The 24,053-nt window shown below is 47.1% G+C and overlaps 2 protein-coding genes across 2 annotated transcripts in view; one reads left to right on the top strand and one right to left on the bottom strand.

Annotated features, from left to right (window-relative positions):
• Positions 1-2,235: 2,235 nt before the first annotated feature.
• On the bottom strand, positions 2,236-3,354 carry LOC139269138 (putative nuclease HARBI1). Its single transcript, XM_070888239.1, has one exon. The coding sequence runs from the start codon at positions 3,352-3,354 to the stop codon at positions 2,236-2,238; it is 1,119 nt and encodes a 372-aa protein (XP_070744340.1).
• Positions 3,355-7,583: 4,229 nt separating this feature from the next.
• Positions 7,584-24,053, top strand: part of il12rb2 (interleukin 12 receptor, beta 2a) — a 102,586-nt gene continuing 86,116 nt past the window's right edge. Inside the window, exons 1-3 of the mRNA XM_070888238.1 lie at positions 7,584-7,668; positions 13,571-13,630; positions 21,130-21,408. Of these exons, the coding sequence (XP_070744339.1) occupies positions 7,584-7,668; positions 13,571-13,630; positions 21,130-21,408 (424 nt within the window). The remainder of the gene's footprint in view (positions 7,669-13,570; positions 13,631-21,129; positions 21,409-24,053) is intronic.

Genomic DNA, 24,053 nt, shown 5'->3' with positions numbered 1-24,053 from the left:
TGAATACCACCCAGCTTTATCAATTCCTGTCTCCGCTGGGCAACCTAATACCACCATCTGCTGCAGCTTAGATATTCCCTTCTCTAGATCTTCATTACGGTTCTGTTCATCAGCAAGATGCTGATCCAACGTCAGAACAGTCCTGGCTGCCCTGAATGCCTGAAATCACCAATTCCCTACTTCTTTCCTCACTGCTGTTAGCTGCTCTCGCAGTTCTGAGACTTCCCTATCTCGAGCCTCAGCCTCTTCTCCTAACTTTTGAATCCCCAGCATTAAACACTGCAACACTAACGCTTTTCTCTTTTTATCACTTTTTAACCCAAACACTTTAATCTTTTTTAACTGAACACTCTCCACTAAAGAGTGCCATGTCTCTCTCCATCCTCCTATCATCTTTTCTGCCCTATCCCGTAAGATCCCCCTTTCGACTCAATCCACTCATTAAGAAATGACCGGACCTCAGCTTGAATATTCCCTGATCCTCCCATTACTAACTGGAGATCCCTTTAAGTCATGACAACTAAGAGAATGCTTACCCCTCGAACTGATGTGTGGGAAACACTTCTTCGAATAACTCAGCCAACGAACTTTTGAAAATCACGTCGGGGTCACCAATATGTTGTATAACTGTCTTGCTCTTATCGCTTCGTTGCTTTAAACGTCGAATTACACACACACTCAGTTGTAGTAAAGGCAGGATCGGGTCTTTTATTTAAACATTCATACTAAACAAACCCGGTATGAATGCTACTGAGACACAAACACTTCACAAGCCAACTTTCTGCTTGCTCCGATTCCAGTGGCTGGTTGTGAGGCACACACCTTCCGAATGTCCAGTGTCTAGTGTCTAATGTGTGTGTGTCAAACTCTTATCTTTATACCAAAAAAGCCTTTGAACTTTGTACATTTAGAAAATTAACATGCAGACGATGTAGAATCAAAATGGCATTGACTAACTCACGACTAACTGCTTTCTGAACTACTATACACAAACCAGATCATACTTAACATACAGACAATGTCATCAGATTATTATTCGCATAGTAACAAGTTACACTCAAATACTCAATATACAGATAGATGACCAGCTACTCATTTCAATGGCTAAATGGCTCCATATTGTCTAGCATCCTGTTTTAATCCAATCTTGAATCTTCCAACTTTTAATCCTTTCGATATCTCCAGACCGCGCCAAAGCAAAGTGTTTCAGAAATGCGAGCTTGTGCTCCCACACCACACACCAGTGCCTGCTTGTCTAGTGCACATTACTACCAGGGCTTCTCTATGCTGGTGGCTGTTTTCGTGAGATGAAATCCTCTCATCTCCATGCTTCCAGTCAGTAAACCCATGAGTAAAGTGGCTACTTGTTCGTGCTGTGACCTTGCAAGGAAAGCAGTATACTCTACCGTTTGCAGGTGAATAACAGAGCCACGTTCGCTCCACACGTTCCCCGGTCAGCGGGTGCACACGTGTGAAGAAGGACTTCGAGCAGTATCGGCGACATCCTTCCTTGGCATGAATCACGTTGGAGTTTTAGAAGTCTTTATCACAGCTTCGGCAGACCTCACTACCTTTTGCAATCCAATGGCTTTGCATGTCTTCTGAGATATTATTTCCCCACAGCCCAATGTCATTCATAAGTTGCGTCTCTTTCAGCCAGTTGGTTTTCATCTTCAACTTTGTGGACTTGGAGCTCCAACTCGGCCAACTGTGGATCCGGTGCCACTCGTGGTTTCGTTGTTGAAGTTGACTGCACAGCGTCGTTTTGGCCTTCATCTTCGTGCTCTTGAATTTTTAGCTGGAAGAAATTATCCAGTTTAAGCAGTTTAGCTACTTCTCCTCTCTTTTGCTCCTCGCGTAGCTGGTGCTCCTACCTTTTTTTCGCCCCCAATTTGTGTGTAGGATGCATCTCTAGAAAAAGCGCATCTAGAGTCTGTTTACATCAAGTTGAGAATAACATGCGCCTGAGCCCTGGCGGCTTCGCTCTGCTCTTGCTATGTCACTTATGTTAATACTGTTTACCCTTACCCTTAATCCGACCCTGTATGGGCCCCACTCCAGGCTTGGACCCCAGCCGACTGCCCCATCTGCCCCCCCTTAATCCGTCCCTGCTGCACAAGGGTGAGAAATTATTATGTGTATGTTTTATGCACCTTTCTTTATTCTGTAATAAATCTTTATTTGTGTTCTCATATCTGTGCAGGTGTATCATTTCACTGTGATGTGTGAAAGGGCTCATTGGGATGGCCATGGAAATGCAAAGATGAAGGGTGAAATGGCCATGAACTCATCAGAAACGAGCAGCAATGAGACGGGTTTGCATTTCCCTTGCAGGGTTGGATGGCGCCGACGCCTCTTGGGTGGCCTCCGACCCTCATCCTGGTCCCCCTCCTCATCATCATCCTTCTCCTGCACCTCCTCCTCCTGGTCCTCCTCCTCAGGTACTATTGGTGGCTCGTCCCCCAATGGCTGGCTCCTCATGATTGCCAGGTTGTGAAGCATGCAGCAGACAACCACGACTTGGGAGACCTGCTCAGGCAAGTACTGCAACACTTCACCAGAGCAGTCCAAGCAATGGAACCTGTGTTTAAGGATCCCGATGCACTGCTCAATTATGCAGCTTGTGGCTGAATGAGAGTCGTTGTAGGCATGTTGCGCAACAGTCCTGGGGATGCGAAGGAGAGTCAGCAGCCAAGTGCACAGTGGGTAGCCCTTGTCACCAAGCAGCCAGCCGTAATTTTGGTTTGGCCCAGAAAATACGCCGGTCTGTTGCAAGATAAAGGCATCATGGCTGCTGCCAGGATACCGGGCATCAACAGCCAAGATTTTGCGGCGGTGGTCGCACACCAGCTGCACATTGAGGGAGTGGAATCCCTTTCGGTTGATGAACATCTCCGCATTGGCTTGTGGCGCCTTGAATGTGACGTGGGTGCAGTCTATGGCGGCCTGAACCCTGGGGAAGCCTGCAGTGCGCACAACTCCGGTCTGCCGCTTCATCTGCTTCTCCCTGCTCATCGGGAAGGAAATGTAGTCGCTCCTTCTCTTATAGAAAGCATCTGTCACTTGACGGATGGAGCGATGGGTGGAGAACTGAGAAATATTCAAAATGTTTGCAGTAGCAGATTGGAAAGAGCCAGTGGCATAGAAATTTAGTGCTATGGTCACTTTGGTTGTGACACTCAGAGCTGTCCTCAGGCTTGTCTGAGGCGGCAGATCTGGCCGCAGGAGATTGCACAGCTCCCTGACGATGTACTTCCTGAATCTAAGCCTGGGGAGACATTGGTCATCGGTAAGGTCAATGAAGGAAAACTGCTGCCGGTAGACCCTTGCACAATAGGCCTGTTGTGTATGCATGCCTGTTTACTGTGTGATGTCTGTAACACTGTTATGCAATACTGAATGTACCCTTACCCTGTACACATCTCTGGGAGAAGAGTATGGAACTCATACCTGCTCCACCGAAAGTTCTCCGTGAGCGATGAAAGCAGACGTCGACGGCATCCCAGTTTCTATGGAGAGCGACACAGGGACGAACCGGTCTGTGATGAGCCAAGTGACCTTTGAAGAACTTTGGATGAATCCCGCTAATCAACCACAACGGCATCCCGCCTGAGCAAAGTTGCTCCCAGGCCTCCGGGCTCCGGCAATCGACCTCGAACGTGGATCCATCGCTGCATCCGGAGGTTCCACTGCGCAGCGACAACTCCACAGCACCCCGGCAAAATCTCCAGGGCCGAGGATCCAAACTCCACTTTCCAGGCCGAGGCAGCACTCCAAAAGAGGAACATCGATGAAAGAAAGGGATTCCCGACGTCTAGGGTCGAACCTGTGGAAGTAAAGAGCACCACAGCCTACCTGCAGCAGAGCCAGAAGATGGCTGCAGCACCACGAGGAGCAGGACCTAAACTCAAAATGGCTGCGGCCATACCACGAGGGGCAGCATTGGAGGAGCATCACGTGACACCGAGCGGCCAATCGGATTGGGAGGCTCCCTTACAGGAGACCAGTAACCAAAGAAATTTAAAGGGGAAGTTTCAACTATTTGAGTACAAGGACTTTAAAGCTAAAGATGCAATAAAAGGGTGCATGTATGAAAATGTATGCAATGTAACCATGAATTGTGATGCTGGTTTAACTAATGTGACTGATGAGATGAATACAGGTGTCAGTAAGGTTAAGAACAAGTTTATTGTGCTTAACAATAATGATAGAGAATGTGAAATGCCTAATGTAACCATGTCTGTTGAAACCAGGACACCCAAAAGTGATGCAAATGATAGAATGTACAATGCAGGCTCGACTATGTGTGATCAGAGCCAAGGTGCCATGGATACTGTAGGACACTGCCAAAGGACATTGGGTCCTACAGGGACCATGCTGATGCCAATGGAATCCCCCTGTGGGAGACCCCCAGGTCCAGCAGGCTACCTGACCATGTAGCCTGGACCTTTGGAATGAATGTGATGCTCCTTGCAGGACACACACACAGCCAGTGGGAGCACACCCACTACAGGGACAGTGGTCAATGGGCAGCCCAACCACCACCAATGGCAACCTGCACCAGACCAGCCCTACAACCCCTGGCCACCAGGGCCAACACCAGGAGCATGAGGCCAATACCCTCCAGCTTCCCTGGCAAACCCTAGGATGACCTGACCCTCATCCCAATTGGTGGACAAGGAGCCCACCCAGTCTTGTTGCCCTGCCCACCACCCCACAACTACCCACATCACAGTGTATACACTGCTGCCGTGGCTACCCCTCCTGAGGAATCCCACAATAGTGACACCCACTTGGTCTGTGTGTGAGGGAGGGGTAATGTATGAGGCCAGCCTCAAGCACAGGGGTCACACCTGGCAACCACACAACCCTCACCACAACCTCCCATAGCCCACCACTGATCACCTCCCCTGGTCATGACAATAAAGATATGAAAAATGCTTAGGGGGGAGTGTTGTTGTGTATGCATGCCTGTTTACTGTTATGCAACACTGAATGTACCCTTACACTGTACACACCTTTACTTGTACACCAGAGGGTACTGCTGCTGGAGACCTAAGGGTTACCTGCACACTGCAGTATAAAAAGGAGCTCATAGCTTGTGGTTCTCACTCGAGGAGCTGCAAATAAAGGACTACAGTCTGCCTCGTGGAATCATTATTAAAGGTGCCTACATACACTACAAGGCCTTTCTTCCTCCAACTCTATGGTCTGCTCCTCCTATGGCAGCCGGCTCATTGCCTTCTCCCTCATGCTCTTCATGCTCCTCGGCCTCTGCAGCCTGCTGCTGGCAAGCATTTGCCTCCTATGCATCCTGCCTTCTTTTTATCTCGGCCACCTTCCCCATGCCAAGTCCTTCCTGGCCAACCTCACTGTGTTGAGGTCAGTCGCCATTTCTAGGCCCTTCTCTTTGCTGGGCATCCATGTCTGCTGCGTCCCTTACCTGCTGCCTCTGGAACCGTTGCAGATGGTGCCGCCTACGTACCTCCCCGCCATGCACAATGTGCAGGAGTTGTTCCGCTGCCAGCATTGAGCCCATTGCCTCTGCAAGCTCAGTCTCCACAATGAGGTTTCTGTGGAGTACAGATTGAGGTCCCCAGCCCACTAGCATTCAATGTCGCTTTGAAAAGGGCGAGTGATAAAGTTTGGAGAACTCCGAAAAACTTTAAGGCCAAAAAAATGGAGGTGCTCGCAACACGCCTTTGAAGTCCGCCGGCGGTCTTGAGCCGGCACAGTACACCGACACAAAAAACTGTCGGGGGCACCGACAGGCGGCTAGTTGACTTTTATAAAATGAATTCAGCTTCCGGGGGGAGAGGCTGCGGTGCACGCTCTGATGACATCTTTAACGACTCAGCCGCAGGAGCACGGCAGATATCGAGGGAGCGGGGCGGATCTCCACACCGCTGTAAAAACCCCCGGGGAGAATTTTGCAATTGGTGGCTATTCGACCACAAATCGGCGGACACCCTTTTGATTGCCTAAAGGGGTTGGAGAGGAACTTCACAGATTTTTACCCCCCCCCCAAATTGGCCTGGGTTTTTCGCCACTCCCAGGAAATCATGTGGTTTCGGGTAAGGTGAGGATATATATAGTGATGCCCACAAGACATTACAATTGTGTGAGGCAGGCTTGATGGACCAGAGGGTCTTTTCCTGTCCATCATCATTCTTATGTTCATATGTTGTTCGCAATATTCTTCCGTGGCCAAAGTCTAATAACTTTAGGATTATTATTGCGTGGAATGACAAGGTATGATTATCAGGCCTGCTGATTTACGGTGACTGAATGCTGATGGTTTTAAACAACTGCCCCGCCCCCAACAAACACACCTAGGTGCAAGTCGTGGGGTATCGCACAAAAAGTAGTGCACGTTATAACCTGATCTGAACCTGTCTGCGTTAAGATCGTCTGGATTCGGCCCAATAATTCACTGGTACAGGAACGTCCCTTAGGAGAGGCTTGCACCCAAAAGTGGGGAGGGGGCAGCAAGTCTACCTCAAGGAACTCCTAGGGTCTGGTAGTATTTCAGGGAGTTCTGAGTGGAATTGGCGAGGAAGATCCCAGAGTCTGACGCTACAATTTATTTTTCTGTCTTATTTCAAGAGCTTAAACACCTGACCCACCCTTAACTGATCACTGAGTCAATGAAATCCATTTGTTACATTTGCTGACTGTATCGTACACGTACTTTCAAAAAACGATAGTGAACAAGGTTTTATTGACGTGAACATGAGAAGAATGTTCCAGCTTCCTCACATTTTGCAAAAAATCCCTATAACAATTATTACATTTTTCCTCTGATTTCTACTCCCTTTGATTATGGCTGTTTTGCAGTAGAGAAGCCACAGATTGAGAGCTAAGATATAGACAAATGTGATGTTTACTGTGCAAAGCAGGCATTGCATCACAACCACAAAATCACTGAGATACTATCTTAGAAAATCCAGGACTAAACCATTCAGTTTATGTTTCAAAGATTCTCTAGGTGGGCAGGACCTTCAGTCAACATATTGGGGTTTGTCACACTTCAAAAAGGATCTTGTGTAATGGAGAGGTACGAACGAGTTAGAAGCAGAGTAAAGCTTCCTTTAAGGTCCTCCTTAAAACTTTGACCAAGCTTTTGGTCACCTCTTCCAATATCGCCTTCTTTGGCTCGGTGTCCATTTTTCCCCCTATGCCTCTGTGAAGTGCCTTTTGATGTTTGTCTACATTAAAGGCTCTATATAAATACAAATTGTTGGGGACAATTTTCAGCTCTGTTTTCAGGATGAATGGGGCAATAGTGGGTCAAAAATCGCGGCATACTTACCGCCTTATTCCCACGGACATCCAGCCCACCATGATTGTGCATCACCTCGGGATACAGACGAGCAGTGCTCCAGCCTGAAACAGGTGGGAGCCTACTTAAATACGCAAACAGTGGTAGGGTTGCCAACCCTCCAGGATTGCGCTGGAGTCTCCAGGAATTAAAGACTAATCTCCAGAACACTGCTGCCAGCAACCCAGAAGAAAAATCATAGGGGTATTAAAAGAAATTGTGCTTTGAAAACTTCTGTCTACTCGTTATAAAATTATTGTAGATGGGGAAAAAAGGCTGTTTGACTGACAGTCAAGAATCATCCAATCAGGTAATGAAGAGTCTGTTCGCTTTCCAATCGGTGCCAGGTTGGATATGTTGGGCAACCAACGGCAGTGTGGGGGTGGGGCAGTTGGAGGCAGGAGGTGATGTGACGAAACCCCCAGGAATATGTCCAAGCAGAGTTGGCAATCCTATACAGTGGTCATCATCATCATAGGAAGTCCCTCGAAATAGAGGAAGACTTGCTTCCACTCTAAAAGTGAGTTCTCAGGTGACTGAGGAGTTCAATGTGGGAATTACAGACTTTGTCACAGGTGGGGCAGACAGTGGTTGAAGGAATGGGTGGATGGGGAGCCTGGGTTGACGCACGCTCCTTCCGCTGTCTATGCTTTGGTTTCTACTTGTTCACGGCGATGGGACTCGAGGTGCTCAGCGCCCTCCTGGATGCTTTTCCTCCATTTTGGGTGGTCGAGGGTCAGGGATTCCCAGGAGTCGGTGGGGATATTCCCAGGAGTCGGTGGGGATATTCAGTTTATGTTTCAAAGATTCTCTAAGTGGGCAGGACCTTCAGTCAACATATTGGGGTTTGTCACACTTCAGAAAGGATCTTGTGTAATGGAGAGGTACGAACGAGTTAAAAGCAGAGTAAAGCTTCCTTTAAGGTCCTCAAGGAGGCTTTGAGGGTGTCCTTGAAGTGTTTCCTCTGCCCACCTGGGGCCGTGTCGAAGCTCCGTGTAGAATGCTTGCTTTGGGAGTCTCGTGTCGGGCATGCGGACAATGTGGCCCGCCCAACGGAGCTGATCAAACATGGTCAATGCTTCGATGCTGGGGATGTTAACCTGAGCAAGAACACTGATGCTAGTGCATCTATCCTACACTGTCAACCGTGAGGGTCTATGGAGCGTCCTCCTCCGTTTTGGATGCCCCCAAAAGTTCGTCACCAGCCTCTGCCTGTTCCACGATGACATGTAGGCCGTGATCCTTACCAATGGATCCATTACAGACCCAATCCACATCTGGACCGGGGTCAGACAGGACTGCGTCATCGCCCCAACCCTCCCCTAGAGGTTGAGGCTGGGGAAGTAATAATGGAGAACAGGGAAATGGCAGAGATGTTGAACAAATATTTTGTATCGGTCTTCACAGTGGAAGACCCTAAAAACATCCCAATAGTGGATAATCAAGGGGCTATAGGGAGGGAGGAACTTAACACAATCACTATCACTAAAGAAGTCGTACTCGGTAAAATAATGGAACTAAAGGTGGACAAGCCCCCGGGACCTGATGGCTTACATCCTAGGGTCTTAAAAGAAGTGACTACAAAGATAGTGGATGCATTGGTTGTAATCTACCAAAATTTCCTGGTCCCAGTGGATTGGAAAACCACAAATGTAACGCCCCTATTTAAAAAAGGAGGCAGACAAAAAGCAGGAAACTATAGACCAGTTAGCCTAACATCTGTCGTTGGGAAAATGCTGGAGTCCATTATTAAGGAAGCAGTAGCAGGACAATTGGAAAAACATAATTCAATCAAGCAGAGTCAACATAGTTTTATGAAAGGAAAATCATGTTTGACAAATTTGCTGGAGTTCTTTGAGGATGTAACGAGCAAGGTGTATAAGGGGGAACCAGTGGATGTGATGTATTTGGATTTCCAAAAGGCGTTTGATAAGTTTCCACATAAAAGGTTACTGCACAAGATAAAAGTTCATGGGGTTGGGGGTAATATATTAACATGGATAGAGGATTGGCTGACTAACAGAAAACATATTAATGACTTGGATGAAGGGACTGAGTGTAATGTAGCCAAGTTTGCTGATGATACAAAGATGGGTGGGAAAGCAAATTGTGAGGAGGACACAAAAAATCTGCAAAGGGATATAGACAGGCTAAATGAGTGGCCAAAAATTTGGCAGATGGAGTATAATGTGGGAAAATGTGAGGTTATCCACTGTGGCAAAAAAAATAGAAAAGCAAATTATAATTTAAATGGAGAAAAATTGTAAATTGCGGCAGTACAGAGGGACCTGGAGGTCCTTTTGCATGAAACACAAAAAGTGAGTATGCAGGTAGAGCAAGTAATCAGGAAGGCAAATTGAATGTTGGCCTTCATTGCAAGGGCGATAGAGTATAAAAGCAGAGAAGCCCTGCTACAACTGTACAGGGTATTGGTGAGGCCACACCTGGAGTATTGCATACAGTTTTGGTCTCCATATTTAAGGAAGGATATACTTGCATTGGAGGCTGTTCAGAGAAGGTTCACTAGGTTGATTCAGGAGATGAGGGGGTTGACTTATGAAGATAGATTGAGTAAGTTGGGCCTATACTCATTGGAGTTCAGAAAAATGAGAGGTGATCTTACCGAAGCATATCAGATAATGAGGGGGCTCGACAAGGTGGATGCAGAGAGGATATTTCCACTCATAGGGGAAACTAAAACTAGGGGGCATAGTCTCAGAACAAGGGGACGCCCATTTAAAACTGAGATGAGGAGGAATTTCTTCTCTCAGAGGGTTGTAAATCTATGAAATTATCTGCCCCAGAGAGCTATGGAGGCTGGGTCATTGAATCTATTTAAGGCAGAGATGGACAGATTTTTGAGCAATAAGGGAATAAAGGGTTATGGGGAGCAGGCAGGGAAGCTGAGTCCATGATCAGGTCAGCTATGATCTTATTAAATGGCAGGGCAGGCTCGAGAGGCCAGGTGGCCTACTCCTGCTCCTATTTCTATGTTCTTATGTTCACTCTGAGTGCCTTCTATTTTTACAGAAAACTGCTAATAAAACTGAGGTGAAATCTCTGCTCACTAAGCTGCCAATCAGAGGACTCCAGCTAACCAAAGGAACGTTTTCAAAGGACTCAGAATTAGTTAGCAATCACATTCACTATCTCAGATAGGGTCTATATTGCAAATTGTGATCAAGAGGCTTTTGAACAGACTCTTTCCCCACCCACCACACCCTCCTGAAAGAAGACCAAAAAAGAGAAAAAGAACTTGCATTTTGAAAGCGCCTTTCACGACCGTTATCTTTCCCAGAGTGCTTTGCAGCCAATGAAGTATTGTTGAAGTGTAGTCACTATTGAAATCTGGAAAAATGTGCAGCCAGTTTTCCCACAACAAGATCCCACAAACAGCAATGACCAATTACATTATTTTGCTCATGTTGGTTGAGAGATAAGCATTGGCCAGGGCACTGAACAAACTCTCCTGCTCTTCTTCAAATATTTCCATGAGATCTTTTACTTCCACCTGAAAGGGCAGACAACAGCTTAGTGTGTTAGTTATGTACTTATCTCTCTGCAATGGAGCTTGACTCCTTACCTTCTGATTCAGAGGAGAGAGTACAATCAATAAGACACGCTATAAATAAACATGCGGATGTAGAAATTAGTCTGGCCCATTTTTAGCTGTGGAGGCAGCACATGCTCGCAGCAAAATGCTCAATGATCGATAGAAATTGATCTTTAAGGACGAGCTGCTGGTACTAGCCCGGCCTCCACAGAGGACGTCAATTTGAGGCCGCCTGCCTCACCGTCAACAACCCTCAGGTACGTCCCGGGAGGGGGAGTTGGAGCGGCCCATGGGTGGGACGGGTGGACAGGAGGGAGCAATTGAGATGCCAATGGAGTCGGGGGAGGACTCCTGCTGCTCATGGCTCCACGGGAAGATGTTTTGTAAAAACCAAAATTTTAAGTGCGGCCACAGAGGCAGCTGAAGAATCCTGAGCAGGACCGATCTGCGATGTATTTGCAGCATATCGGGCTGGAAATTCAGCAGCCTTCTGCCCATTTACCACCCATTTTACTGCCAGTTTATTGCTGGAAAATTAGTTAGCACTGAAATACCGGCAAAATCATAAATTACCGCCGAAATTCCAGCCCTTTGTTTATTTATCATCTATGTTTTGAGTGAGCTGCACAAAAGTTTCTAAGATGTAAACTAGACACAAAAAATGTGATTTAAAAATAATAAACAAATTCCACTCACTTCTGTGTCTCATGAAGTGGATGCATTAATTGTTGGACTTAGATTGAAGTTAGCTAATTTTTTATCAGTAGCAAAGCAACCTCAGAATTCAAGCCATGATCCTATTCCCCACCTTGTCCTATCATAGATTTATAGAATCTTATAGCACAGAAGGAGGCCATTCAGCCCATCGTGCCTGTGCTGGCTCTTTGAAAGAGCTGACCAATTTAGACCCACACCACAGCTTTTTCCCCATAATTCTGCAAATTAGTCCTCTTCAAGCACATGTCCAATTGCCTTTGAAAGTTCCTGTGGATTCTGATTCCACCACCCTTTCAGGTAGTGCATTCCAGATCTTAACACCCCTCCATGTGAAAAATTTGCTCCTCATTTCCTCTCCAGTTCTTTTGGCAATTGTTTTAAATCTATCACCACTGGTTACCAACCCACTTGCCAAAAGAAACAGTTTCGCCCTACTTGTTCTATCAAAACCCCTCAGAATTTTGAATACCTCTATTAGGTTTCCATTGAGCCATCTCAGCTCTAAGGAGAACAATTACAGCTTTCCTGGAGCAAGGCAGCCTTTTCTTAAAGCTAGGCTGTCATTTTAGAAAGCAGTTTTGAGCCTTTAAAGGGGAACTGCCTTCTAAAATAAAAATAAACGTAATTAAAAAATAGGCAGTCTTGAAACTTTAGAGCTCAAATGCCTTCTGAGAAAAAAAAACATTAAAAATAATTCCAAAATGGTAGTCTTTAGCACTTAAAGCTGAACTGCCTTCTGCACATAAAAAAATGATAAAAGTGCTTCAGTACTAACACAAATGGCTCAATGGGTCGGGGAAAGGCACCCAGGGTCTCATACACAGCACTTCAGAGGGTCAACACAGGAAGAGAGATTCTATACCCACAGAGACCAGGAGGCCCTCCAGAAAGATGTGGGACCAGATCGCTGAGGCTCCAATGACCAAAGATGTTTCATGACCTCAAACCAGTGATCAAGGTTAGTGAATGCATCTTCAAGAGCCATCCCCTACAAACTGCACCACTAGCCAAACACACTTCTCAATGCACCAAGCCACGACTTCAATAAAATATTTTAAAAATCCAAAAGCTTCAAACCAAACTTACCTGAAAGATGTGTGTGTCCCTTTAAGAAGCGCTGACATCATCTCAGCAGCTCTCACGCCTGTTCTTCCGTGAGTGTTTTAGAGAGGGCGTGATGGCGTGAGCGACGTCAGAAATAGCAATCATAGTGTCAAATCAGGCGTTGCACACCGATTGACGTCACAATCTGCTCATTTGAATTTGAGAGGCCAGTGCTGACAATGGCAGCACTATGGCTCGCACTAAAATGGTGGCCACCGTATGCCACGCCGGAAGTGAGGCAGCCACCATTTTTGAATAAATACGGCGCAAACACACGGCATTAAGGTAGGGAATTTCCAGGCCTTCCTTTTTTGTTTGTAATCAGCCCCACTATTCCTTTAACTATCCTTTTACTTTTTAGATGTTTATAAAAGATTGTTGGGTTCCTTTTATGTCACCTGCTAATCTTCTCTCATACTCTCTCTTTGCCCTTCTTATATCCTTTTTTCAATTTCCCCCTGCACTCTCTGTATTCTGCCTGGATTTCTGCTCTATTCTGTACCTGACATTCGTACTAACTCTCTTTTTTCTGCTTTATTTTAACCTCTATTTCCTTTGTCATCCAGGGAGCTCTAGCTTTGAGCACTCCATCTTTCCTCCTTATGGGAATATACTTGGTTTTTACACATTTGCAATAGATGGCAGGTGAAGTAGAGGTGACAGAAGCATTCTGTCAATGGTGAGAGAGTTCTTCCATTGAGGTGAGAGTGGATGGCAAGTGGAAAGTGGAAAGCCTGCAGAATCTGTGTTAGAATTGGACTGAGAAACAGCTTGTGATTGAGGAAAGTGATGATCTGTCAGGTGGGAGTTTTTGCTGTACATTTGAAGCTGTCAAGTAATCAGCTGATTCAATGGCTATTCAACTCCTGCCTCAGGTTCACAGACATGGTCCCCAAGCAGCGTGGACCTCGTGGACGAGCAGTTAAAGTTAAAAGGTAAGGTTTGAAGCATTATTAGAGATCTGTCAACAACCCATTAATTGGTTTAATTGGGTCGCCGGTCTCTGCGGGTCGGGTTGGATTGGAGATCACACACCGCCATTGGCAAAGGCATGTTGTGGCAAGTTGACACCGAGGTCCCAACCCGCTGTCAAGAAAAATCACACTTCCCACCCAACCCACCACCAATCCCGCCTGCTGACCCCCCAGAAAATTCTAGCCATTGTAGCCAGAAATGTTTAGTTCCCAATCCTGCCCATGTTTACACCAGGTATCTGTTATAATCACTATAATCCCTTGTGGCAGCTTGTGCCTGCAGCTCGTCAACTTCCTTGCATTAACACACATACATTCCAACACCATGCTAGACTGCTTTGCTTTTTTCTCCATTTACTTCCTGCTCTTTCTTCACTATTTTTTGTTCTGTTATTGTATGTCCTTCCTAGTCTTCTTATCCTATTCCCTCTATGGAGTAGGACTCATCAGTGAATACCAACCCTCCTAACATCCCATGTGTCAATATTGTTTTTGGGACAAATTGTCCAAATGAGTAAATTGGTCTGACCAATGTTCTTTCTGATTTCTTAATCACCAATCTTAGATCGCTGAAGACAATATGAGGATTGTGCATTTAAACTCTCCTCCATTCCATACATGCAAATATTACACTTTTGCCTTGTGTCAGTAGGCAATTATGACAAGAAAACAGTTTGTGTACTGTTTAAAAGCCAGACTGAGATTTGAAGCCAGCAGAATTTCTATATCTGATGAATTATTCTTCCCCATTTCTCTAAAGCAAACTCTGGCAAAAATATCTTGCGCTCGAAATTCCAATTCTTTTTTTGGTGCAACAGTAGTGTAGTGACAGCACAGGAATCTAGAATTTGTGGCGTAAGTCAGATCTACCACAGTTACACCTATTCTAAATTCCAGAAGATTTGGCTGCTGGCAGAATATGCACCAGTTCCTGAAGTGATGCATGAATGCAAATACCAGGATAATGAGGGCAAAAGATTCCATCAGAAATTTCACGATTTACACCAGGGATGCACCTGACTTAAACTTGTAGAAAAGAGGGATGAATTAACCTGCATGACTTGTCAAACTAGGAAGTGGTCAAGCTCGAGGCTTTGAATGTCCACAAATTTTGTCTGAAACATCAGCTTTAGCTCAAGCATTTGGTGCATGTCAGTTTTGTGGTATCACGAGCCTCTTGGAACTGAGATTGTCATGTATCTTACATTATTATATATAACTGTATCCTAACATGCTATACATCACTGTAATAAGATATGACCTGTAACCACCAGCATACCTTACCACCAGGGGTGCACTTGCAAGAGACAGGTATATAAGGACAAGTCTCAGGCAAGTGCAGCATTCCAGAGCTGTGAAATAAAGGTGCAGGTCCAGAGTGACCTTGACTTCACTACATGCCTCGTGTGAATCTGTACTGAGGGGACAGGACTTTACAGTGGCAACGGGTTACGGGATTACAGAATCCACAGAATGGCAAACAACGGATCAGATGAAAAGTACAATGCGGGAAACAATTGGGAGGACTTTATAGAAAGGCTCCAGCAAAGCTTTGTAACCAAAGACTGGTTAGGTGACGATAATATGAGCCCATCTCTTGACCAGCTGTGGCTCGAAAACATACGCTTTAATGAAGGATCTGTTGGCACCCGAGAAACCAGAAAGCAAGTCATTTGAAGAATTGAGCACACTAGTAAGAGACCACCTGAAGCCAGCGGGCAGCCTACACATGGCCAGACACAGGTTCTACAACTACAGACGCTGTGTGGGCCAGAGCATACCCGACTTCGTGGCGGAACTTCTGAGGTTGGCTAGTTTATGTAAGTTCTCAGATGAACTGAGGAGAGAAATGCTGAGAGACTTTTTCATTGAAGGAATAGGCCACGCAGACATATTCCGAAAGCTCATAGAGACCAAGAACCTGACCTTAGAGGCAGCAGCACTGGTTGCACAGACATTCTTGGTAGGGGAAGAAGAAACGAGGTTGATTTACAATGCAGGTACGACAACTAACGAAATATCGGAAGAAGAAGTTCACAGCACTAAACAAGCTACTACCCCCACACACAGACAAAACCGGGAGAACAGGCTCTCGACAGCAGGCACAAGCCATCAAGGGCCACAGGAACAGCCGTTCACACCTCATCAACCCACAATGCGAGCAATCAGTTACAAACTGAGAGAAGCTCAAGAGAGATCAGCCAGACGCAGCTCATTCTTTGGAAACTCTTTGAACAATGGAACAGGTCTGTGCTGGAGGTGTGGGGGTGGGCACTCGTCAAGGGGATGTCGATTTCAGCAGGCTGTTTGCAGAAATTGTGAAAATACAGGGCATTTGGCCCGCATGTGCAAAAAAACGGCAGCTCGGCTGATATACGAATCGGATGGGTCGGAAAGCGGACCAGAAGATGGTGGGTACAGTACCCGGGACACCGATGTACAGCGGGTCAACACGATCAATGGCCGCTGCTCCTACAACAGGACGCCTCCTATAATGATGAGGGTCCTACTCAACGGGATATCTGTCAACATGGAGCTGGATACGGGAGCGAGTCAATCTCTCATGGGCGCTCAACAATTTGAACAACTGTGGCCGCATAAAAGAGACAGACCAAAACTCACAAGGGTCGACACCAAACTAAGGACCTATACCAAAGAAATCGTACCAGTCCTCGGCAGCGCCATGCTCTCTGTCACACACAAAGGGACAGTGAACTGACTTCCCTGTGGATTGTTCCCGGAGACCCCCCAGCACTGCTGGGGAGAAGCTGGCTGGCAAAACTAAACTGGAAATGGGATGATGTCCATGCCATGTCATTAGAGGAACGGACCTCCTGCTCAACAGTTATAAAGCGATTTGAACATCTCTTTCAGCCAGGTGTGGGCACTTTCAAAGGTGGCCAAAGTCAAAATCTACATCACACAGGATGCTAGACCGGTCCATCACAAGGCCAGAGCTGTACCCTATGTGATGAGGGAAAAGATTGAACACGAACTAGACAGGCTTCTGCGGGAAGGCATTATATCATCTGTGGAATTTAGCGACTGGGGCAAGTCCCATCATCCCAGTCATGAAGCCTGATGGATCCGTACGGATCTGTGGGGACTACAATCTACCATAAACAGAGTCTCCCTACAGGACCAGTACTTGCGCTGCCCAGAGCGGAGGACTTATTTGCCACATTGGCTGGAGGTAAACTTTTCTCAAAATTAGACCTCACATCTGCGTATATGACGCAAGAATTGACCGAGGAATCCAAGCTACTCACCACCATCAACACACATCGAGGCCTTTTCATGTACAATCGATGCCCATTCGGCATCAGGTCGGCAGCTGCCATATTCCAGCGCAACATGGAGAGTCTGCTCAAGTCCATCCTGGGAATGGTTGTATTTCAAGACGACATACTTATCACGGGCAGGGACACCGACTCCCATCTCCGTAATTTGGAGGAAGTACTAAAGCGGTTGGATGGGGTAGGCCTACGAGTCAAGAAATCCAAGTGCCTGTTTGTCGCACCCGAGGTTGAATTTTTGGGCAGAAGGATTGCCGCAGATGGAATCCGCCCAACAGAGTCCAAAACAGAAGCAATTCGCCTGGCACCCAGGCCCCGGAATGTCTCAGAACTGTGCGCCTTTCTCGGGCTACTCAATTACTTTGGGAACTTTATGCAGAACTTAAGCACGCTGCTGGAGCCTCTCCAAGTGCTACTCAGGAAGGGGTGCGATTGGTTTTGGGGGGACGCCCAGGAACGCGCCTTCAATAAGGCATGCAACCTTCTGTGTTCCAACAGTGTTTTGACTTTCTTTGACCCAGGTAAAAAGCTAGTTCTCACATGCGATGCGTCAGCGTATGGGGTCGGGTGCATTTTGCAACATGTCAATGGTGCGGGCAAATTACAACCCATAGCTTATGCCTCCAGGTCACTTTCGCGGGCAGAGCGCGGGGACTTAATGGTAGAGAAGGAGGCGCACGCGTGCGTGTACGGTGTCAAAAAGATGCACCAATACCTTTTCGGGGCCAAGTTCGCGTTAGAAACCGACCACAAGACCCTCACGTCCCTCCTATCTGCGAGAAATAAACGCCAACGACTCGGCGCGAATTCAACGGTGGGCACTCATGCTGGCGTCCTACGACTACACAATAAGGCACAGACCAGGCACAGATAACTGTGCCGACGCGCTCAGCAGGCTACCCCTGGCAACCACGGAAGGGTCTGACGAACAGGACTGTGAGATAGTCATGGCAATCAATGCCTTTGAGTCCACAGGTTCGCCCATGACGGCTCGCCAAATCAGAGCCTGGACTGCCAGCGACCCCACGTTATCCTTAGTAAAAAGATGTGTCCTAACCGGTGATTGGACAGAGGCTCGCGATGCCTGCCCCGAGGAATTAAAACCCTTTCACAGGCGCATGCATGAGCTATCACTACAAGCAGACTGCCTGATGTGGGCAGCCGAGTAGTCATGCCTCTGCGAGGCAGAGAGGCATTTGTCCGGGAGCTCCACCGCGAGCACCCAGGGATCGTTCTCCTGAAGGCCATAGCCAGATCCCACGTCTGGTGGCCTGGTATTGACGCGGACTTGCAGCTCTGCGTCCGAAGGTGCACCATTTGTGACCAACTCAGCAATGCCCCCAGGGAGGCTCCACTGAGCTCCTGGCCCTGGCCTACCAAACCGTGGTCGCGGGTGCACGTAGACTATGCGGGCCCATTCATGGGCAAAATGTTCCTCGTAGTTGTAGATGCATTTTCAAAGTGCATCGAATGCACCATTTTAAACTCGAGCACAACCTCCGCTACTGTGGAGAGCCTCGCAACCATGTTTGCAACGCACGGAATCCCTGACACATTGGTCAGTGACAATGGTCCGTGCTTCACCAGCGCAGAATTCCAAGACTTTATAATTGACCACGCCATAAATCACGTCAAGACGGCACCGTTCAAGCTGGCCTCCATCGGCCAGGCGGAGAGAGCAGTGCAAATCATTAAACAAGGCATGCTTAAAATCCAAGGTCCCACGCTGCAGGGTCGCCTGTCGTGACTGCTGCTGGCATACAGATCTCGTCTGCAATTACTGACTGGGATCCCCCCCCGCACAACTGCTGATGAAAAGGACTTTAAAAACAAGGCTCTCATTAATCCTCCCAGACATGCACAAAATCGTTGAGGCAAAGCGCCGTAAGCTGACTGAGTACCATGACAGAAATTCGAGGGGGAGATAGAATGAGATAGGGGACAAAGTGTTTGTACTAAACTATGGCAGGGGTCCCAAATGGCTTGCAGGGACAGTAACGGGCAAGGAAGGAAACAGGCTACTGGTAATACAAATGGACAATGGCAAAACCTGCCAGAGGCATGTAGACCAAGTCAAAAGCAGATTTACCAACAACACTGCGGAACCAGAGGCAGACTACAATGTGGAACTCGCACCACACCTGGTGGACAGACAGAGGGAACAACCTGAGGAAAGGGCAATCCCAACAGACAGCCCAGGCGAGTCAACAACAATCACACCAATCGAAACAGACAGCCCAGGCGAGATACCAGCAACCACACCCAAAGAAAAACAGACACCAAGGCAAACAACTGAACCACAACTCAGACGCTCCACGCGAGAGCGTAGACCACCTGAGAGACTGAACTTATAAAGACAATAAGATCTTGGGGGAGAGTGATGTCATGTATCTTACATTATTATATATAACTGTATCCTAACATGCTATACATCACTGTAATAAGATATGACCTGTAACCACCAGCATACCTTACCACCAGGGGTGCACTTGCAAGAGATGGTATATAAGGACAGGTCTCAAGCAAGTGCAGCATTCCAGAGCTGTGAAATAAAGGTGCAGGTCCAGAGTGACCTTGACTTCACTACATGCCTCGTGTGAATCTGTACTGAGGGGGCAGAACTTTACAGAGATGGCCTTCGTCTCACACCTTCTGAGTTCCTGGAGAAATCTTCCACGGGCTGTGTCATCATTGCAGGTGTGTTGACAGCCAGTTCCTGTATCCTGCCACCAACATAAGCAGGTATCTAAGGGGGCTGGTTGGAAAGGTTACACGAGCTGTCATCAAGAGAGGATGGTATCATAAAGGTAGGCTTAATCACATCAGGTGCTGGGTCCTGGATCTGCATACCCCCTGATCAATGGGAGGATAGATCTGATGGCATCAGTTAGATATTAATAGGACATGCAGGTCTTTCTCCATCAAGTTTGCTTCTGGTTTCTTCAATCTGCCTGCCATCCTTGTTGCTCAGGTCCCCTGTGCCCTCCAGTGCTGTCATTGCTCAGTTAAGCAGCAGCAAGTTCTGTTTCATTTCCTCCAAGTATTATCGAGCCCCTGACCCCTCCCACTCCCCTCCCCACCATTTCCATCCCCTTCATTCCCCCACCAAATCCCCTTCTTCCACCTCACTCACCCACACTCTACCTCCATCACACCCACCTTCCCCTCCAGGTATTTTCCATTAAATACCCTCATCATAGCCCATTTGGGGTCTAACCTCAACCTAAACTATTTTTCTTCCCCCCCTCCAGAATATTTGAAGCGTTGTAGCCTATATTTATTCAGACTACATACCTTTCACTATTTCAATTAGCCGATCTTGCAATTTACAGCTAGATCCGGACCATGACCTGGAAGCAAGTAGATATTCCGCTGCCCTCACTTCCGATAACACATTTTGGGCCGCTATGTTTAAACATACACAGTACTTAGCAGAATTTATATAAACACAATAGAAATTAAAGGGTACAATGCCAAAGGGGGTGCATGAACAGAGAGACCTGGCGGTATATGTACACAAATTGTTGAAGGTGGCAGGGCAAGTTGAGACAGCAGTTAAAAAAAGATTATGGGATCCTGGGCTTCATAAATAGAGGCATAGAGTACAAAAGCAAGGAAGTTATGATGAACCTGTATAAAACACTGGTTCGGCCTCAACTGGGCTATTGTGTCCAATTCTGGGCACCGCACTATAGGAAGGATGTGAAGGCCTTAGCAAGGGTGCAGAGAAGATTTACAAAAATTATTCCATGAATGAGGGTCTTCAGGTATGTGGATAGACTGGAGAAGCTGGGGTTGTTCTCCTTAGAGCAAAGAAGATTGAGAAGAGATTTAATAGAGGTGTTCAAAATCATGAGGGGTCTAGACAGAGTAGATAGAGAGAAACTGTTCCCATTGGCAGAAGGGTTGAGAACCAGAGGACACAGATTTGGCAGAAGAATGAAAGGCGACCTGAGCGAAAGCTTTTTTATGCAGATGTAGGTTTATTGCACTGTAATGTTGGCCTCATGTGATGCACTGCAATGTTGTGGGCATGGAACACAATGCATATATGTATTGTTTGTCTGTGATATGTAATGCAATAAGTCACTGTACTATGTACTCAAGTAACCCTGACCCCTCCCCTGGTGCCAAGCTTTTTTAAACGTTGTTTTGTACTTCCAGACTCGGACGATTCAGACCACACCGACACAGAGAAACCCACTGCCTCCACCTTGGGGGTCACCCAGCCCTCCCCCGACTTCACCACTGGAAGAGTTGAGGAAGACAAAGAGGAAGAGGAAGAGGAAGAGCCGCTGATCCTAGAGCCAGTGGAGGTGGGGGTGGGGGTTGAGATGGAGGAGGATACACCAGCTCCATGTGGGACAGCTGGAACATCGTCCACCACAGAGTCTGTATTCAGGAGATTCCCCCATGGCTCCTCTGATTCTGCGGGACCAAGCCGTATGTAGCAAGGCACCCCCAGTGTTGCAACACTTTTGCTGTAGCGACGGAGGTTGGTGCAGAAAAGATCAGTTGCTGTAGGCGTGTACCAGGACATGATGCGTCTGTCACAGGCCAGTGTCGACATAGGTCGAGAGCTGCTCAAGGCCATGACTATGATAGCCGCAAACATCACGGCTCTATCAGAGCGGCAGTTGGAGAGATGTCGCGTATGATCATCGCGATGGAGCGGACCGCTGACGCCATCAAAGCCATGCAGCAATCAACGGGATCGGGACATGGCGCGGAATCAACATCTGAGGGTGGGGAGCTGACAGCATCTTCCAGCCCTGAAGCCGTGCCTTCCACATCATGAGCTTCTCCTGAGGCCCCATTTATTGCACCCCAACAACAGCAACAGCACTCGGGGTGCGGTGCTGCACGCCGGCTTGATACCACCATGGGGCGGTCCGGGATCACGGGCAGTGGGAAAGGGAAGGGCAGGAGTAAGAAAGGGGGAAATAGTCCCAAGGGTGGTGTAGCACACAGTCGAGAACGGGCCGAGGTCGTGGTCGAGACAGTAAAGGGTCTTTTTGTTGGACTTGTTCATTGAATAATTGAAGTTTGATTTGTAAAAGTTTATTAAAGTTGTAAAAGTTTTGTTTAAATTGTTATTAAAGTTGTTAAAATTTTGTTAAAGTTGTTATTAAAGTTGTTAAAGTTGTTACAGTTATTTTATAGTTATAAGTTACAAAGTTTTAAAATTGCTGTATATTTTTGAGATTTTTACATAAACATTTGAATTGAATTTAAGCACTCTTGTACAGTGTCAAACCTTTGAGGTAACAGTCATAGGGTCCCAAAACACAGTTCTCCACATTCAAGCAAAGCGTTCATTTATGAGCTGCTGATGTAACAATTTTGCAGTGGCATACGCACCGCGTGTTCTCTGCTGTGGTGTTGGGGGGCGCAGGGAGAGGGGGGGAGAGTGGTGGTGCCATGAGTTCCTCTGGAAGCTCCTCGTCATCCTCCTGCCCCTCATTTTCCTCTTCTTCCTCTTCCGTCTCCTGCACTCTCTCCTCAGGTGATCCTGCAGTTCCCTGTGGCAATTCCTGTCCCCGCATGATTGCTAAATTATGCAATCTGCTCAGGGTGGTATTGTAGCCTGCCTCCCGAGTGGTCCAAGCATCGAAAGTGCTGCTTCAGCACTCCAATTGTCTTTTCGATTGTATTACGTGTGGCTATATGGCTCTTATTATATCGTTGCTCGGCTTCTGTGTGAGGGTTGCGCAGGGGGGGTCACGAGCCAGGTGACGAGGCCGTACCCTTTGTCCCCCAGCATCCAGCATTTACCTTGTGGTTCAGACTTGAACAGGTCAGACACAGTGATGTGCACATCATGGATGCTCCCTGGAAAGTTGGCATTCACTGCTATTATGCACTGTGTATGGTCGCAAACGAGCTGCACGTTGAGGGAGTGAAATCCCTTACATTTTCGGTACACCTCTGCCTCCTGTAATGGTGCTCACAGGGCAATATGGATACAGTCAACAGCACCCTGTGCCTTGGGGAAGCTGGCAATGCGTGCAAATTCCAAAGCCCTGTCACTCTGTGCCTCCCTGGTCATTGGGAAGTTTATAAATTCCATTCAGTGTGCATGCAGTGCTTCGGTTACCTGTCGAATGCACCGATGAGTAGCGTACTGAGAAATAGAGCATATGTCCCCAGTTGATGCCTGAAAAGAGCCACATGCATAAAAGGAAAGTGCTGCAGTCACCTTCATCTCGACCGAGAGTGCAGTAATGTTGCTGGTACTGGGCTGCAGGTCTGCCTTAATGAGCTGGCAAATCTCAGTGATCACCTCTTTTTGGACACCGCCTTCGAACGCATTGTCAATTGGTCAGGTCCAAGTATGAATGCTTCTCCCTGAAAATCCTTTGTGGCTAAGGCCTCCTCCTCCTCCTCCTCATCACTCTGCGACCTCCTCCATTACCCTTATAACTCTGCTCAATAAACTTTCTCACATCTGGTTCCTCCATTAGACAGGTTGTCAGCAATTCAAGCTGAGATAGTACAGTCCCATTCTTTTTAAATCTCCACAATATTTTTTGATGAAAAAAATAACCAAGATGTCTTCTATCTTAATAAGTTACTCAGTAACAATAAAAATACCTTTTCCACTAAATTGCACTGTAAAATCACTGTTCACCTCAGAAATACAGAGGTGCTGCTTTATCTGACTGTTCCCGATTTAAAAATGGTGGCTCCGAGCACTACCGCCCATTCCCGCCCACTTAACATCGCATAAAACCACCTTTTCCAGGACGGTATGCAGCTCCAGTGGTATGTCGGTGGTATGTGGGCAGTTCTGCATGGCGGACGGTGTGCATACCGCTTGCAGTATGTCAATGATGAATATTCCGCAGAGCGGTATATTGGCAGTATGCAGGTGTTTTTTGACCAAAATCGCATTTTTGGGCGGTAAGCGGGCAGTAGGCGAGCAGTAGGGGGCGGTATGTCGACCAATTTCGGGCCCTTAGAGTACTGCGTACAGTTCTGGTCGCCATATTATCAAAAGGATATAGAGGCCATGGAGAAAGTGCAGAGATTTACAAGGATGATACCAGAAATGCGAGCATATACATATCAGGAAAGGATGAACAGGC

This window comes from Pristiophorus japonicus, chromosome 8, assembly GCF_044704955.1.
Source record: "Pristiophorus japonicus isolate sPriJap1 chromosome 8, sPriJap1.hap1, whole genome shotgun sequence".
Taxonomy (NCBI): domain Eukaryota; kingdom Metazoa; phylum Chordata; class Chondrichthyes; family Pristiophoridae; genus Pristiophorus; species Pristiophorus japonicus.
The sequence above is the reverse complement of the archived record's forward strand: the minus strand, read 5'-3'. Positions and strand labels throughout refer to the sequence as shown.